Source organism: Gobio gobio (genome assembly GCF_949357685.1).
Source record: "Gobio gobio genome assembly, chromosome: 23".
In the NCBI taxonomy this organism is placed as follows: domain Eukaryota; kingdom Metazoa; phylum Chordata; class Actinopteri; order Cypriniformes; family Gobionidae; genus Gobio; species Gobio gobio.
This window is the reverse complement of record NC_137119.1, coordinates 21,700,616-21,718,475: the sequence shown is the minus strand read 5'-3', so window position 1 is coordinate 21,718,475 and position 17,860 is coordinate 21,700,616. Positions and strand designations below refer to the sequence as shown.

The window sequence follows — 17,860 nt, the reverse complement described above, 5'->3', positions numbered from 1 at the left end:
GGAGTGGGAAAGAGCTCTGTCTTACCTTGGTAATTGCAGATGTCTCCCACGCTGTTCTGACGCGTGATGTGGTGCCAGTAAGCGCTTCGCGGGAGAGATATCGACTTTGTTAATGTGCTCTCGTTTGAAAGAGTCTGTGAGGCAGAGCAGAAAATCATTGGGTTACATTGGTTATATTTCCAGTCAAATCACTCGGAAAGGGTTTGCACTGAGAGGATTTCAAAGAGACTCGCAGTAAACAGCATTAGGCTGTTTTGATCATTACAGATGACAGGTGGAGTGTGATGTCATTACAGCCTTTTAAAAAAAAGAGCATTTATCACAGCATTTTAAGAGCATTTCGTAAATTCGAACAAATAACACTCGTAGCGGGACTCTAGATTAAGATTTCAGAGCAAGCAGCATTTTTGGCAGGGGTCCTGAATACGAGATCTGAGCGGAGGGCCATATGGTCAAGTCTCATCAGCCTCTACTGAAGGTTTTAGAGATGACAGCACAGATTCACCGCAAGCGAGGTTTAAATAGTGCAGAAAAGACCATCCGCACCAGGCGACTGAACGATTCATCAACCTCACTAGCTTCAGGAGGTTACAGAGAAATAACCAAAATGTGGTTTCAGTGATACGCTGACAATAAAAATGGCAAGATCACATTTCAAGGCATTACTGTTTAGATGCAAAAAGCTTTGATCGTTTAAAACCTCTTGAGGCTGTTATTTCTGTTGTTATCTTGCAACTAAAATGCGTCTCAAATCCATTCACATGTGCACATTTGCTAGACGCTTTCATCCAAAGCAACTTCAGTTGCAGCTGAAGGTATGCTTTTTATCAGGATGTGTGTTCTTGGGAATCAAACTCTTGACCTTGATGTTGATAATAACGTCATGCTTTACCACTTGAGCTATAGGAACACATAAGCGCATCATTTATGAAGGTATTCGATCAACAGTGCAATAATGCCAGTGTTCTGTGACCTGTGTGCTGTAGAAGTAAAGACATGGAAAAACTTAGAGGAATCCTAAAGGGAAAGAAGCATGTTGCATTCCTGATCCACAATTTCATTGTGTGCAATGACAAAAGGTCGATTTTTAGGTAATCTAATCTAATAATTAAAAAAAAGTATCTAGACTTATGTAGCACACATGAATCCCTGAAATAATCACATATACAATCCCATTAAAAAGTTTGGGGTCAGTAAACTTTTATCGTTTTTTTGTGAATCTTTTGAAAGCCTCATATGCTCACCAAGTCTGCAATTGTTTCTGCATTCTGCATTGTTCTGCACAAACAATAGTGGTGTGAAATATTATTACAATGAATACCTGTTTTCTATTACATTTTTAAAAGCTGAATTTTCAGCAGCAAATGTACTCCAGTCTTCAGTGTGAAAAGTGAAGTGACGTGTGGCCAAGTATGGTGACCCATACTTGGAATTTGTGCTCTGCATTTAACCCATCCAAGTGCGCACACACAGTAGTGAACACACACACCGTGAACACACACCCGGAGCAGTGGGCAGCCATTTTGCTGCGGCGCCCGGGGAGCAGTTGGGGATTTGGTGCCTTGGCTCAAGGGTCTCACCTCAGTCGTTGTATTGAGGGTGGAGGAGGGCGCTGGTTATTCACTCCCCCCACCGACAATTCCTGCCCGCAACCTTCCGGTTACAAGTCCGACTCTCTAACCATTAGGCCACGACTGCCCCCAATCAGCAGTGTCACATGATCTTTCAGAAATCAATGCTGATTTGGTGCTCAAGAAACATTTCTTAAGCAGCGTTTCCACCTCAGGAACTTTCCCCAGTAACTAGGGACTTTAGGGGTTGTACTCCCTGGTGTGCATTTCAACCACAGAGACCAGGGTCTAAATGAAGGGGGTGGGACTTGGGTGCTGAACATGCTGATTAATTGAGTTTGCGCAGTCTTTTGATTGGTTGACTCCACGCAGCATTTTATTTAACCACCATTTTTAAAAGTCTGTTGAGGTGTGTGCTGCATGAGTTGTTTGCTATTTGAATCAACAATGGAGTTTAAAAAATATGGCTGATGGACTGATGACGAGGTTCAGGCTTTATTAAGCTTATATGCGGAGGACGAAATCCAGCGGGAACTGGAAAGTCGCACGCAGTCCAACGTCACTGGACTAATCTTCATGGTACTTTAGACCAGCGGTTTTCAAACTGGGGTCCAGGGACCCCCAGGGGTCCTCCAGAAGATTCTAAGGGGTCCCCTGAAATTCCAGAGAATACAAAGACAAATACCTGTTTCATTTATAAATTTTTGTCTCCTTTCTTGCCGTACTTACTTTCCAGAATTGTATATGTTTGCTTTATATCTGTCTAGCGAGTTTTTCTCACTATAGTCATATAGTCTATGTTTTTTCATACAAATATATAGATGGATTTTAGGAAGGGGGTCCCTCATAAAAGATTCATCAAATTTGGGGGTCCTTGCCATGATAAAGTTTGAAAACCCCTGCTTTAGACCACGATGGAAATGCAGACAGCATCAGGTCTGGGGGAAAATAGTTCCTGGGACAAATTTCAGTGGAAACTGAACTTTAGGCTACGTTCACACGGTGAGGCTTAGTGCTCAATCCCGATTTACTGCTCCGATCTGATTTTTTTTGTATAGCTGTTCACATTGTTGTTTTAAATGTGGCCAATATCAGATTGACCCGCATGCACAAAAGAACGATAAAAAGACGTCAAACAGCACGCCGTCATATGAAAGTGACCACAGAGAAAATTAAAGTAAGCGATTGTGATTTATATATTGTGTGATCTGATTCGTGAACATGTTGAGCCAGTGAATTTATGCGCTGGCCATATAAAAAACAAAGATGAGGACGCAAAAAAAGAGAGCAGAGTTTTTAAACATTTATGATGTTTTGCTTGTATATAGAGCTGTCACTGTAATACTTATGAGCTCTGACACATTACGGTCCTTCCACTGACTGACTTTCACAACTGTATTGATAAATTATGTAAAATCTGACCGCATGCTGCGATCCCATGAGCGCAGAATTGTGATGAATTTTGATCTAGAGTGGCGTAAAAGTCGCATTAATTCCTATATGACTGTTCAGACTGAGGTCACATTGTAAAACATCTTACCTGTATGTATTAGATTTAGGACCATGTGGAAGTGGCCCAAATTGGAATTGAAAAGATCAGATTCCATTTGGTTTGTGTCGTCCATTCTGAACGTAGCCTTATTATCAATGTTGAAAACAGTTGGCTGCTTAGTATTTTTGTGGAAAACCGTGATAGGCCTACAGCATTTATTTGAAGTAAAAATATTTTGTAACATCAAACTTTTTGTCAGTTGAATATATCCTTGCTCATTAAAAGTCTTAGGGCCCTATTTTAACGTTCTGAAACGCAAGTGTCAAAGCGCGAAGCGCAAGTAACTTTGTGGGCGGGTCTCGGCGCTGTTGCTATTTTCCCGGCGGGATAAATGGCTCTTGCGCCCGGCGCAAATCTAAAATGGGTTGGTCTGAAGTAGCTTCATTATTCATAGGTGTGGTTTGGGCGTAACGTGAATAAACCAATCAGAGCGTCATCCAACATTCCCTGTAAAAGCAGGTGCGCAAGTTTCATTATGGATTGCTATTATTATGGCGTATTTACCAGGCGCACGCCAGGAGCGCTTCACAGCCGAGGAGACTGATGTGCTTGTAAGAGCAGTGAAAGACAGAGAAGTTGTGTTGTATGGGGATGGGAGAAACCCACCCAAAATAGCGTCGGTTAAACAGGCGTGGGAGGAAATAGCCACAATTGTTTCATCAGCTGGCATCCCCAGGACGTCGCACCAGTGCCGCAAGCGCTACAATGACATCAGAAGACGGGGAAAGTCCAAGCTTGCCAGCATCAATCGGGCATGCCGTGTAACGGGAGGTGGATCTGCCTCTACTCAGGACCTGACGCCAGCAGAGGACATCGCTGCGTCCACCCTCACCGATTTTTTTTCCTGGTTCTTGACGGACAAACCAATTTGTTAGATGTCCTTATATACATATATGTCTTGCCAGAAGTTGCCACTATTGGGCAAACAGGTCTCCTTAATTATTAGACTACAATTAGCCTGAATAATTTGTAAGCTAGATTTATGCCTATTTTTTCACATCTTCGTGGTACACCACAATGATTTCCGTCATCTCATGTGTTAATATTTTTTTAGTGTAACAATTTATGATTTGCAAAAATAACTGTTGCATCTGTGTAGATTACATGAGCAAAGTGTATGCGCGTTGTGCACGCTATACATTATGGTCAAGTATGCGCCCTTAAAATATAATGAACAACGCGCAACGCGCCACTGACTTTAGACTAGGTTTTTTCTGGTCAGTGGCGCAATTGTTTAATGCAACAGCAAAATAGCACCAGGGATTGTTTGCGCCGGAACACGCCTCCTTTTTTGCGCTGAACCGCCCAGGTAGCGCAAGTTCATTCACTAGTTTAGCGACGTGCTTCTGTGGAGGGAAAAGCGCGCTTTGCGCGAGTGCAAAATAGGAATGACACATGCGTCGGTGTACAAAGTCAATTGCGCTGGGTGCAAGATAGGGCCCTTAATGTCTTTCAACAACAACAAAAAAAAATCTTACTGACCCCAAAATTTGAATTAAAGTTTTAGTATTTCAAAAAATCTTTTTAGTTTTGTATAAGGTGATTGAATCCATAGTTTTTCCAGTAACTGTCAAAAGTTAAAGAATAGAAGTAATAAGGTGCATTTTCTGTGTGCATGGAAGTTATTATTATTATAGCAATTTTATCAATGATAAATAAATAAAGAACCCCAGAAACACCCCTCCATTTTGAACACTAAAATTGAGACTCATTTGTGAAATATGCTTATACTATAATTACAGAATAATACATACAGCGAATTGCTATAAAATACTAAATAAGAAACATGCCCTATAGAGTTTTGAGATGTGCTTTCTAGAAGTTTACTTTATACCTGTGAGCTTTTCTCCATCTCCATCACCATGCGTTCATGTTGCTCGGCGATGGACAGTGTGGCAGAGTGAACTCTCTGATAGATCATCTCGCCTTCTCTGGTCTGGAACGTGAACAAACCCTCCCCTGTATCACACATCCTGTAAGAGTACAACACACATGCAAACACCCCTAAGCAATTATTGTCTCACACTCTTGTCATAATAGGCTGAACAGTAGGAGTACACTTTAAGGGCAGTCTGCAAGGGAAAGCTTATGTTAAATGTTGAGCCCCTTCATGAATCAGCGAATCAATATCCAGAGCAGCAGAATCAGGACTATTGGATTTAGGATGAAAACATCTTGTCAGACAAAAGCACACCCAACTAGAATGGCGTTCACACACCTCCCGGACTCAAATGTGAACCAGGTCGAGTCTCTGCCGTATCTCCTCAGTGAGTTGAGCGGCCACATGACCAGCTTGACTCTGGCGTTATGGACGTCCCAAAGGTAGATGTTCTCATGGGTGATCTGCATTGTGCACTCTCCGTAGATGTCCAGGTTTGGGGTAGGCATCAAGTAAACATTAAATCTCTCTGGGGGAAAAAAAAAAAATTAAGAGTCATAAGTACTGCAGATTGATATAAAGTAAAATTATAAAAAATATTATTTATTTTTTATTACAAAATGTAATAAAAAATAAAAAGTAATAAGATAAACAATTAAAATCAAAACATTTAATTAAATAAAATTCCAAAATATATATATTTTTTAATAAAATACATTTATCATACATCACCGTGTAATGAATCTGGATAAAAATATTCCAAAATAAAATAAAATAAAATATGATAAAATAAATGGAAATTCAAATGGAATACTTCGTTCGCTCTTATAAAAAGGATTTATATACATTTTTTAATTATTTTTTCAATAACCACATGCAAATAATGTGACATGATAGTATACTATTATATAATACATTATATATTACATTATATGTATTATATAATATTATACATTTTTTATTATATAATATATAATGTATAATAATGTAATATATTTATCGAAATAGTGTTCACAACTCATTAAAGTATTACCAAGTAAAACAGGATATTTAGTGCAAAAAAAAGCAGAATGGGACCTAATTTTTTTATTTATTTGGGAATTGATTGGACAGCTAAAAGTAGGCATTGTATGCCAGAATGGAGCCATGAAGCTGAAAGGGTCAAGGGTTGTATTTTTGCAGAAGTGTTGTTTAATATATTTTGATACAAGCACAGATAAAGCTCAATCAATAAACCTAGGAATTTATATAAAGTAGGTTAGTAGGAGTGGTAAGTAAATAACACATAGAAGTTCAGCAGCCCTACCAACTTACCATGATAGAAAGTGCCAATGTTTTGAGTGAAAGAAAATTCATAACAGGGTAAACCGTTTCTTTAACACATGAAAAAGTTGCAGACTGCTGTTTGATTGACATTTCTTTTAATAATAATTAAATCTGCTTAAAAAAGGGCAACCACTGTGGCAGTACAGTCCATTCAGCTGTCATATTTAAAGACATCTAAAACAGCATGGGTGTATGCAGCTTTTATTTGCGCAGCTGAAAGATTCTGCTCTGCTTAAAGATGACAGAGAATTAAAGGGTACGGCTGGAGAGCTTGAGAACATCTTAACAGAGCCATCTAGCATGATTATTATTTTTCCAATGGACTATTTTCCCTTCTTGAAGATGCGGCTCTTGCAGTGCACAAAGGTCAACAGATTGTTGCCATAGAGTTGAGCCAACCACGGCTGGAGTAACCACACCATCTCAATTAGCTCCAAAAAGACAAGGGTGCACTTCATAATCCAAATTAATAGCGCCTAATTATACCTAATGCTTCAAAATAAGCTATGTGTCTCTCTAGAGGAAGAGGCAATGTAATGTGGGGGCTATTTTAGGGATTGTGAAAATTAACTCTGATTTAATTATCGCAGCCCGCCGTTAGAGGGGTCTAATTGAAGCGCAAATGGCAAACTCTCGTTATTCCTCAGCTGCTGAATAGCGCAGAAATGATCATTTTGCTGACCTCCAGCTGATATAATCATATACACATTGCGCTCTCGTTATGAAAACAAATCAATATTTGCCTGTCATTTGATTGAAAAAAAATGTGATGATCACGGCACGGTGTCTGACGCAGCTTAATGCTTGAATGCTTCAGCAGCACTTGGAGATGAACTGATATTGATTTTCTGAATTATGTTTAAAAAACACTCACATAAACACAGACACAACTCAGACCATCTCGGACTGAAACAGTCTGATCTTAGAGGGGATGATGTTGTCTTAAAACAGTGGTTCTCAACTTGTCGGTCAGGACTGTTCTTATAGTCACAGACAACAGTGTAACAATATCAATGCCACGGTTCAGTTCATATCACGGTTTTGGAGCCACGGTTCGGTTCTGTTTGCTGTGGGGACAGGGTTCATGGTAAACACCAGCAATGCTAAAGAACACTAGATTCACTTTTAACATAAAGCTACAATATGTATTTTTCGCCGCTAGGGGTCGCTAACCTCTTTAAAACAATAACAAAGGCGCAGATTGATGACGCAGAGAATAAGCGTGGAATCAAGGAACTGACGTCATACCGATGGATCTAATGATGTTTGTGGATGAGTGAATGCATACATGACTGCGGTATGAAACAGGGCACGATTACTAATAAGAGACAGATATCAGCGCCACACGCAAGTCCATTTCATTCAACCGAACTACCCGCAAGTGCTGAATTACTACTCAAACAGGTCAGTTTATTTGACAAATTAAAAATGTGAGGAAACGCAATGCTCTTTCACTTGGTCTACACTATCTAAACTGCATTTGAGTGTGTTGAAAGCTATGATGTTATTCTGTGTGTTAGTTTGTTGGCTGTATGAGACTAGCAGTAACTAAGCTACATCAAAAACATTAGAACATCATACTGATGATATTCTAATATTTCATCGTCTTGAGCGTCATAACATTGATTCGTTTTATGTACATTTGCTCACCTGTCTAATAAAGCACATGCAAGAACATCTCTGTCAAGTCGAAGTTTGTTGTGAAGCTCTCGCCATCTCGAAAACGCCACGTCGATACTGGTCCTCTTTTGATTTCTAATTTTGTTCCAAAGTCTGCTTGCCATGGTTCATAATGTTTGAAAAATACTATAACAGCGTGCCGCTAGACCTTATGCAGTTGTTCACGTCTGTTTCCATGGTTTCTACGCCAGTAAAAGCGGAAACCGAGGACTCCCTCACACGTCCTGGTTCATTGGTTAAAATCGCAATTTTCTCACGATTTAAAAATAGTTGGAAACATTTGGGATATTGTAAGTACTTAACTGAACAAAATATATAACACTGGCCTAGTGGTTTTTGGATATTTTACTGAAGAAAATCCTACATATTGCACCTTTAATAATAAGCATATCAATAATTTAAAGGGGAGGTCAAATGCTATGTCATGCATTCTGACTTATTTACACTGTTAAAGAGTTTGATTCTCATGCTAAACATGGCCAAAATAAAAATAAAAAACGAGTTGGACGTATGACGGAGTATTTCTGTGCCAAATACACCCCTTTAGGATTCAAACAAGTTTCGTAAAGTTTTTTTCAAGTATGGCCCTGTATGATGTCATAAAGGGCGGAATTCCTCGCATGGGCACTTCTCACGGAAGAGCGCATGCGCACATCAACCAAAGTGAGAGCAAGAGCGTGCCCATCAACGAGCTTTGTTTGGGTTAGGGAAGCCGTTGACAGCGCTGTCTTTTTGTTTTTATACCACAAAACCAACAACGTCACTAAAGTGTGTTTTTGGCTGTGAGGGAAAGTTCAGCTTCCCAAATAACCCAGCGTTAAGGAAACAGTGGATGCAGTTTGTTTTCCCGGAGCAGCAACGGAGTTCTGCAAGTGTGTTTGTTTGTTCCCGGCCATGAGTCGAAACCGCAGACAGTGAGTGAAACTGCATCAAATGTCTGTGTTTTGATGGCAAATGGCGCATGCAAGTGCATATAATGTAAACAACATGAACGTATAGTGAATCGAAAGTTATCCAGGGATAATGTCATGATGTATTTTGTGTGTGTGTGTGTGTGTGTGTGTGTGTGTGTGTGTGTGTGTGTGTGTGTGTGTGTGTGTGTGTGTGTGTGTGTGTGTGTGTGTGTGTGTGTGTGTGTGTGTGTGTGTGTGTGTGTGTGTGTGTGTGTGTGTGTGTGTGTGTGTGTGTGTGTGTGTGTGTGTGTGTGTGTGTGTGTGTGTGTGTGTGTGTGTGTGTGTGTGTGTGTGTGTCTCTAGCTCTGCCCACTGCACGCCTCCACGAGTTCAGCTGTTTTCGGAAAGAATCGATACAACGTATCTGTCTTTTATAAATATGATAAAATTAAAGAGATATGAAGGATGCAATACTACTCTATAGGTACTCAAGATTAACAGAGATTGGCAGAAACTGTGTGTTATGTACCCTTTAACCTATTAACTTGATCTTAATTAACTTTATACATTGGCTTCACATACATTGGTGTCGTGTAAACGGCCCCTGAATTACTTTCTTTTGCGGATATTTTGAAGAATGTTGGTAACCAATCTGTTTTGGTTACCATTGCCTTCCACTGTACGAAAAAAATTGACATTAGACAATAGAAATTCTCAAAATATCTTCTTTTAATGTTCTACACAAGAAAGAAAGTCATACGGCTTTGAAACGACATGAGGGTGAGTAAATGATGACAGAAGTTTTATTTTTTGGGTGAACTATCCCTTTAATACCCATTTAAAACCCATTAATCTCATGGCATTATTTATGCAATTGTAAATGCAGTGTAAATGCATTCATGCCACCTCTGAACTGAAATAAATACTCTGTAAATGTATCAAAATACCATTCCAGATGCAGCTTTTAGGAAGACAAAAAAATCATGGCCATTGTTGCCTAAAAGTTTATGTATAATAAATTCTATGTTGAATCAAATCAAATCAAATATTTCTTTCTGAAGCTACTTTTTTGTAATGTCTATTTGATGCTTTTCTCATTTAACACAATAATGACTTTAAATTATCTTTTGTGGGTAATTTTTCTCAGACAAATTTGATTAATTAATCGGCACATCATGTAATTAATTAGCTTGACAGCCCTAATATATAATTATATATAATTGTTTATATTTTTTCATAAAACATTTTACATTTGAATATGTTTTATTTGATTACTGGCTGCAGAGAGCAAGAAACAAACAAATGAATACATTCAATGTAATAAAAAGTATTTTAAATGTTCCTTAAAACTGTTCATTTTTGTTCAGTGAACAGCTCTGGTACTGTTTTGATTGTCCCTTGATGTCTAATGTTAAATCGGATTCTCAAAGCCAAACCCGTTTAGAACCACAGCTTTAAACTGATCTTTAAATTTAACACATTGCCATTCATTCTAACAGAAACAAATTGAATTCACTTAAGATTCCAGCTCATTCTCTTCAGCGTTTTATTTTTTTTTTCTGCAGAGGTGCCATGCGTATTCATCCTGCTTTTCTTCTGCGTCATAATCTCATCCATCTCTATGACAAGCTTCATTATGGAATGATGCTCTGATGCACGGCAGTACCCATTAGTGCTTAGTAAAGAACCTTGGCCAGAGCAGATCATTTATAAACATGAGAACAGACCTGGAGGGACTGTGTTTAACAAACACATTTGGTCCTTGTAATAGAATCATTTAGGGAGTACAAGAGGAAAAATCACCCAAAAAGCCGGGCTCTAATTGGATACTGACCGTTCTGTTCCCTTTGCACCCCTGCTGCTAACAAGTCCGGTTCTCCCAGGCTGATGTCATTAAGTCTGCTGCCCAGACACTCCAAACACAATAACTTCCACCACTCTTCAGCCTCCAGCTCTGTGGACACACACATCCATATCATCATGTTTACATGCAAATATACAGGAGCAGCTACTAAAGAGTAAGCAGCAAATGGGAAACAAGTAGAAGAAAAACACATTTACAGATTTAGCACTAATGCACAAAAACAACCAATTTGCGAAGGCTACATTGGTAATGAATGTTATTTTTCTAATCAACCAGCTCAGCATTTCTATGAATATTAATGGGCAGATTTACTAACAGCTTGCGCCAGCGCAAAACCCTCTTTTGCCGTTAAAAAAACTACTGTCAGGATTTACTAAAGACATGCAGTGAAAAATTTGCGCTGAAAAGGGCGTTGGCTTTTTTTGCGTGGGAGTTATTTTTGCAACATATGCGTTATGAGAGCGCTTATTGTATATGCAGTTGTAGGAGTTTCCCTTTCAGACGCAAAATTTATGGGAGGAGAGTATTTAAATGATTCATGCAATGTGATTTACTAAGGTTTGCCCTTGTCAATTTACTGATGTTTGTGCCATTATTTACCGCCAAAAAAGCACATCTTAAGAGACGCTCAGACGCTAACTAGTAGATTGCATTGATCATTATAGCTGTGTCTGTGTTCTTTAATTTGCGTGTCATTTAATTCTACTTTCCAAGAAGTGCTCGCTGCAGAGCATAATGGAGCTCAAGGGTGGAGCGTAACCTGTTTAATGGGTGGAGAGATAGGGTTATGGGTAGGGTTTGGGTGTGGTTAGGGGATGCAGCTCCACCCATCATGCCCACAGTAGGTCAAGAGAGGGGGAGCTGGAGCGAGTAGCCTCACAAACTTTCCACTCCCATCAGCGCTTTTTTGGAATTTCGCCCTCATGCTAATTTTCCCTGTTTAGTAAATCTGACCCTAAATATTTAATGTTACAAGACATTTGTGTTTTAAAACTAAAACAGCCAGTAGTCATATCCAGACACAAAGGGGTATAGTGATGGACAGACAAACATATGGAAGTGACAGGCAGATCGACGGACAAGTTTATAGATGTGGACATGGTGTCTAAAAATACTCGTCAAGTGCCAAATGCGAGTAAAAACTGGCTGTCAAGTAAGAAAACAGAATTACTGACAATTTTTAGGAAGTGCAATGACGGAAGAAAGAAATTCATACAGGTTTGCAACAACAGGAGGGGAAATGATGACAGAAAATTCTGTTTTAGGTGAACTTTACTATTTAAATTTTTTTTTATTGATACTTTATATACAGTTGTTACTATCGGTCAAAAGTTGGGAATAATTACTTTTTTCTTATGCTTATCAAGGCTGCGTTTAAAAAATACAGTAAAAACAGTATTATTGTGAAATATTATTGCAATATAAAATAACTGTTTTCTATTTCAATAATTAAGCCATTACTCCAGTGTCTCATGATTCTTCAAAAATCAATAAAATGCTGATTTGGCACTGAATTATTACCAGTTTTTTTTTTTTTTTTTTACTATTTTTAAGTTTTCTGTTTGAATTAAGATTATTTTGCTTACCCCATTGGCAGATTATTTTGCTTATTTTAAGCAAAAACTCCCTTAATTTTTAGTAATTTTCCCCAAAAACAAGACAAAAACGTTTGCTTGTCTAGTAAATGCTTCTTAATGTAAGATTTTTTAGATATTTGGACTGAAAACAAGACAAAAATACTAACTAAGAAAAGCATTTTTTGCAGTGTACAGTAAGCATTTTTAAGTCAGATGACCGGAGAGAACGACGAGGGGAATATTAGTGCAGAAGTTCAGATAAATAATGGGGAGCAATTCCATGAAGACATTTAAAAGTTAACAATAGAATTTTATACTGAATGAGGACAGAAACAGGTAGCCAATGTAGATTATAGAGCAGAGGGGTGATGTGGTCAGATTTCTTGACTTGATTGATGACTCTGGCAGCAGAATTTTGAACATATTGTAGTCTAGTGATGGTTCTAGCGGGCAGCCCAATAAGAAGTGAAGTACAGTAGTCGAGACAAGAGGTTATTAAAGCATTAATTAGAGTTTCGGTATCTTTAGTGCTGGGAGCAGTTCGCAGTTGGGCAATATTACGAAGGTATGCTGTCTTGGTAATAGAACTTACATGAGCTTGAAATGTGAGCAAAGAGTCAAATGTTACACCCAGATTGTTAACAGTGTGAGATGGAATTAATGTGGCCCATCAATAACTCAATTCAGACTTTTTCAAAAGGGATGGTGGACCAAAAACTGTAACCTCAGTTTTATCGTTAATAAATTTAAGGAAGTTTCTATGTAACCAGATTTTAATGTCCGGAATACAGGTATTCAATGAGTCCAGGGGAAGAGCAGAGACTGAGTGGGCTGATATGTAAATTTGCAAGTCATCAGATGCATAACAATGATAGCTGAGAACATGACTATGGATTATGTGACCAAGAGGTAACAGATAAATATTGAACAAAAGTGGTCCAAGAACAGAGCCTTGAGGAACACCCTGAGAGAGAGAACACAGAGAAGATTTGAAGTTATGAATAGTAATAAAAAAAATGTCTATCAGTGAGATATGATATAAACCAAGATAAAGCACTACCCGGTGAGGCCGATAGCTGATAGCCGAGAGGTAAGTATATGATGAGATATAGTGTCAAAGGCAGCTGTTAAGTCAAGCATGATGAGAACAGTAAGACAACCAGAATCAGCAGACATTAGCAGGTCATTAGTCATTTTTACCAACACTGTTTCAGTGCTGTGGCCTGACCGAAATCCAGATTGAAAGGGATCAGGAAGATTGTTAGCAGAGAGATGAGCTTGTAGCTGGGAGGAAACTACTTCTTCAAGCAACGAAAGGTCTGAAATTATTCATAAATGAAGAATCCAACCCAGGTTTCTTTGAAATAGGAGTGACCGCAGCTGTTTTTAATGATAGCGGGACAGACCCAGAAAAAAAACAACAGTTGAGATTGCAGATTTGCTCACTTTTAAGAAGTGAGGTAGGCACTGGATCTAACTGACAACTAGACAAGCTAGTTTGAGCAATTAGGTCGTTGACAGACGATGGACTGGTGGGAGTAAAGCTAGAGAGGATGTATTTTATGGGCTGAGGTGAGGACCAGTTAGAGGAGACTTCTGATGAGTTTGATGAAAATGTTTCATAGATTTTATCTTATTTACAAAAAAGTGGAAGAAGGAGTTGCAGAGGTCAGTTGAGCCAGTAATAAGATTGTCCAAGGCTTCAGAGATAGCAGAGTTGTAAGTAGAGAGAACAGCAGAAGGACAAGATAAATCAGAGTATGCATTAATGGAGTCTGAGAATGACAGTGGATCAACAGATTAAACATTGCGATAATTAATAGTAGTTTTGAGAAGAGGTTCAGGAAGAGGAAAGTCAAATCTAACTGTTATCAGTTTATGATCAGAGATACCAGTCATACCAGTTTGGATCACAAAACCAGTCATAAGGGTAAAATTTTTTCTTAAATTGAGATTAATACATCTGAAAGCTGAATAAATAAGCTTTGCTTTAAAGTTGTCCAAATGAAGTCCAAAAATTATGAAAAAATTATGAAAAAAAAAAAAATTGTCCAGAAATTATATAATGAGAATGTACAACATGAATCCATTTTCCAAACCGTGTTTTTGTCTTACCCCGAATCATTATGGTGCACTTATAATAAGTGTTTATATTGGGACTATTTCAGACCAAACTGGTAGGAACCGCTGCGGAGGAGCACAGTCATGCATGACTCGCCATAGACATAAACAGAGAGATGTAGCTCCGGCTGCAATGTTCTTCCGCAAGAAGCATGCAGCACAAAAAGTTACGGACTGCAGCTTTAAAGGTGCATTATGTACATTTTCCGTCCACTAGAGGTCGCCTATTCAAAACAAAGGCGTAGTTTGATGACGCCAAGTTTGAGCGCAGAATCTTGGGAACATCTTGGGAATCTTTCATCTCACAGCCGGTGGAAAATAATCGGGATAGGACTTGGGCAGAAATCATGTTCATGGATGTGTTTATTAAAGTTACTGTAGTATGAAGCAGAAGCAGGAGCGATTGTTAATAAGAAGAGTGCAACACAAGCCTCGCGAGCAGCGAGACCTTTATTATGGCATAGTCGCCGGCGCCATTTCAGCATTTCCGGTCTTGAGTATGAGGTAACGCAGCTCTGTTTATCATATTAGATACATCTGAGTGTGTTGAAAATGATGTTATGACGTTACTCTGTGCGTTCGCTTGGCGGCTGCTATGACACTTGTTCACACTGCAGTGAGAGTAAAGCGTTTCTGCAAAATAAAACCGGAAACCGAGGGGAACACAGATATGACGCAATTGACATGCAACTCCCTCACACGTCCCGGTTCCTTGGTTAAAATAGCAATTTCTCACGATTTACAAATAGTTGGAAACATTTGAACAAAATGTATAACACTGGTCTAGTGGTTTTTGGATATTTTACTGACATTTTTTTTACATAGTGCACCTTTAATATTCTAATGATTTTTGACCCACACAATGTATTGTTTGTTATTGTCACAAATATACCCGTGCGACTTATGACTGGTTTTGTTATACAGGGTCACACATTAGTTTATGATTTCTGAAAGATCATGTGAGGCTAAAGACTGGAATAATGATGCTGAAAATTCAGCTTTGAATCACAGGAATAAAATACATTACATTTTAAATTGTAATATTTCACAATATTATTGGTTTTACTGTATATTTTTTTTACTTTAAAAAATGCAGTCTTGGTGACAATAACTTTGTGGTAACTTCTTTCAAAATATTAAAAACTGTTGACTGCTAGTGTATAAATATGTATAGCTATATGAATAATGCAGAGTTTAATGGACAGTAAATAAAAATATTCATGGGCGGCACATTTTCTCAGTTTACACATTATTGGCAGGTGTTGCAATAGTTATTTTGGCCTCTGTGTGCACACAAAAGAAAAACACAAATAGCATTATGTAGGAGTTGAGCATGTTGAGTAAGCCACCTGCATGTATTTATGTGACTTCTTGTTTTTTTACTTGGCAGTCAGTTTATGATATTCTTGAAAAGCTCCTGGCTAGTCTACAGCAAAAGAATCATTCTAATGAATAAACCTTGCAAATGAACATCCACTCTTAAAGGGTTAGTTCACCCAAAAATGAAAATTCTGTCATTAATTACTTACCCTCATGTCGTTTGACACCCGTAAGACCTCCGTTCATCTTCGGAACACGAATGAAGATGTTTTAGTTGAAATCCGATGGCTCAGAAAGGCCTCCATTGGCACAATGCACTTTACACTCTCAAGACCCATAAAAGGTACTAAAGACGTCGTTACAAAGTCCATCTCACTACAGTGGTTCTACAATAACTTTATGAAGAGACGAGAATAGTTTTTGTGCGCAAAAAAACCCTAAATAACGACTTATATTGTGATGACCTATTTCAAAACACTGCATCATGAAGCTTCAAAGCGTTATGAATCAGTGAGTCGATTCAAGGGTTTGGATCGCCAAAGTCACGTGATTTCAGCAGTTTGGCGGTTTGACACGCGATCCGAATCATGATTCGACTCGCTGATTCATAACGCTTCAAAGCTTCATGATGCAGTGTTTTGAAATCAGTCATCACTATATAAGTCGTTATTTAGGTTTTTTTTGTGCACAAAAACTATTCTCGTCACTTCATAAAGTTATTGTAGAACCACGGTAGTGAGATCGACTTTGTAACGACGTCTTTAGTACCTTTTATGGGTCTTGAGAGTGTAAAGTGCATTGTGCCAATGGAGGCCTTTCTGAGCCATCGGATTTCAACTAAAATATGTTAATTTTTGTTCCGAAGAAGAAAGGAGGTCTTACGGGTGTCGAACGACAAGAGGGTAAGTAATTAATGACAGAATTTAAATTTTTGTTAGCAAATTCGTGACCTGGTCGAGTTTGCGTATTCAGAAGAGCTTGTTTGAATAACAATGGCTGTCTGCTTGATGTTTCCCAAAGTATATTTCAGCTGCAGTAACTGAAGCTTAAAATGAATACTGTATGTCTATGCACATTTTAATTTTGCTTGCTTGAGTAATGTGAGCAGGCAGGCACCTTTCAAAATATTCAAATCAGAAAAAAATTACTAGTTTGCCAAATGCATTAGTGAATCGTACAATAAAGTCTTATCAAATAAGTTACACAGTGTGCACAGATCCAAATGCTAGAAATAAAACCACAATGCCTTGGATTATCTTTATCAAACTTTATCTAATCACAAACAAATCATTGTCCACATTTTCCCCTTTTTTATACAAGCTTTTTGTTGGATTTTTTGCATGGCCTCTCTTCTGAGACGGTGACCTTTAAGTGTGTCTAAATTCACACACACTTTTGAGCCCACTGAGTGGAAAATTGGATAAACAAATACTTCATCAGCATGGCAAACTCTCAAGTGCTCAGGCAGCTATGTGCACAAACACAAAGATGCCCGGTGGAATCACAGCATTTTACAGCACAACATCTTCACATGGTTAATGGTTCACTGGGAGCATAGGAAATGAGGAGAACTACATGATAAATAGTCAGGAGAGAGAAAATGGGTCAGAATGGATGAGAATAGATTACGGTGGCAAGATTAAAATAATCATCAATGAATTTCCTTATCAATCAGTAGGGTCTGTCGGCAATGCATGGAAAAGGTGACGCCACTTTAAAGCAGTGAAAAATGCATTTTACATGGGAGGGGAGGAATTCATTACATTTTACTGCTTTATTCTTATAAGTTGAGCATTTTTATTTAGCAAAGCAAAGCAGAGCATTCTAAAAGCAAGCAAGTACACATACTTAATACAGCCTATATCAAAGCAATATTCATTGTAAAATTTACATTTACATTGTGTCCAAACATCTTATATTGCATTCTAGGTATACATTTTTATTTATTTATTGGTTCATGCATTTCCTGGAAACCTAATTCAAGACCTTTGCATTGCTAATGCCATGCTCTACTGAATTTTTATATTAGGAATATATACTGTACACTACCATACACAAGTTTGGGGTCAGTAAGATT

The 17,860-nt window shown here is 38.3% G+C and overlaps 1 protein-coding gene across 1 annotated transcript in view; it reads right to left on the bottom strand.

Moving 5' to 3' along the window:
• dok6 (docking protein 6) overlaps window positions 1–17,860 on the bottom strand; it is a 112,340-nt gene that overhangs the window by 30,478 nt on the left and 64,002 nt on the right. The window contains exons 4-7 of the mRNA XM_079805766.1: window positions 10,736–10,855; window positions 5,342–5,531; window positions 4,958–5,096; window positions 26–134 (exon numbers count right to left, since the gene is read on the bottom strand). Coding sequence (XP_079661892.1) covers window positions 26–134; window positions 4,958–5,096; window positions 5,342–5,531; window positions 10,736–10,855 — 558 coding nt within the window. The remainder of the gene's footprint in view (window positions 1–25; window positions 135–4,957; window positions 5,097–5,341; window positions 5,532–10,735; window positions 10,856–17,860) is intronic.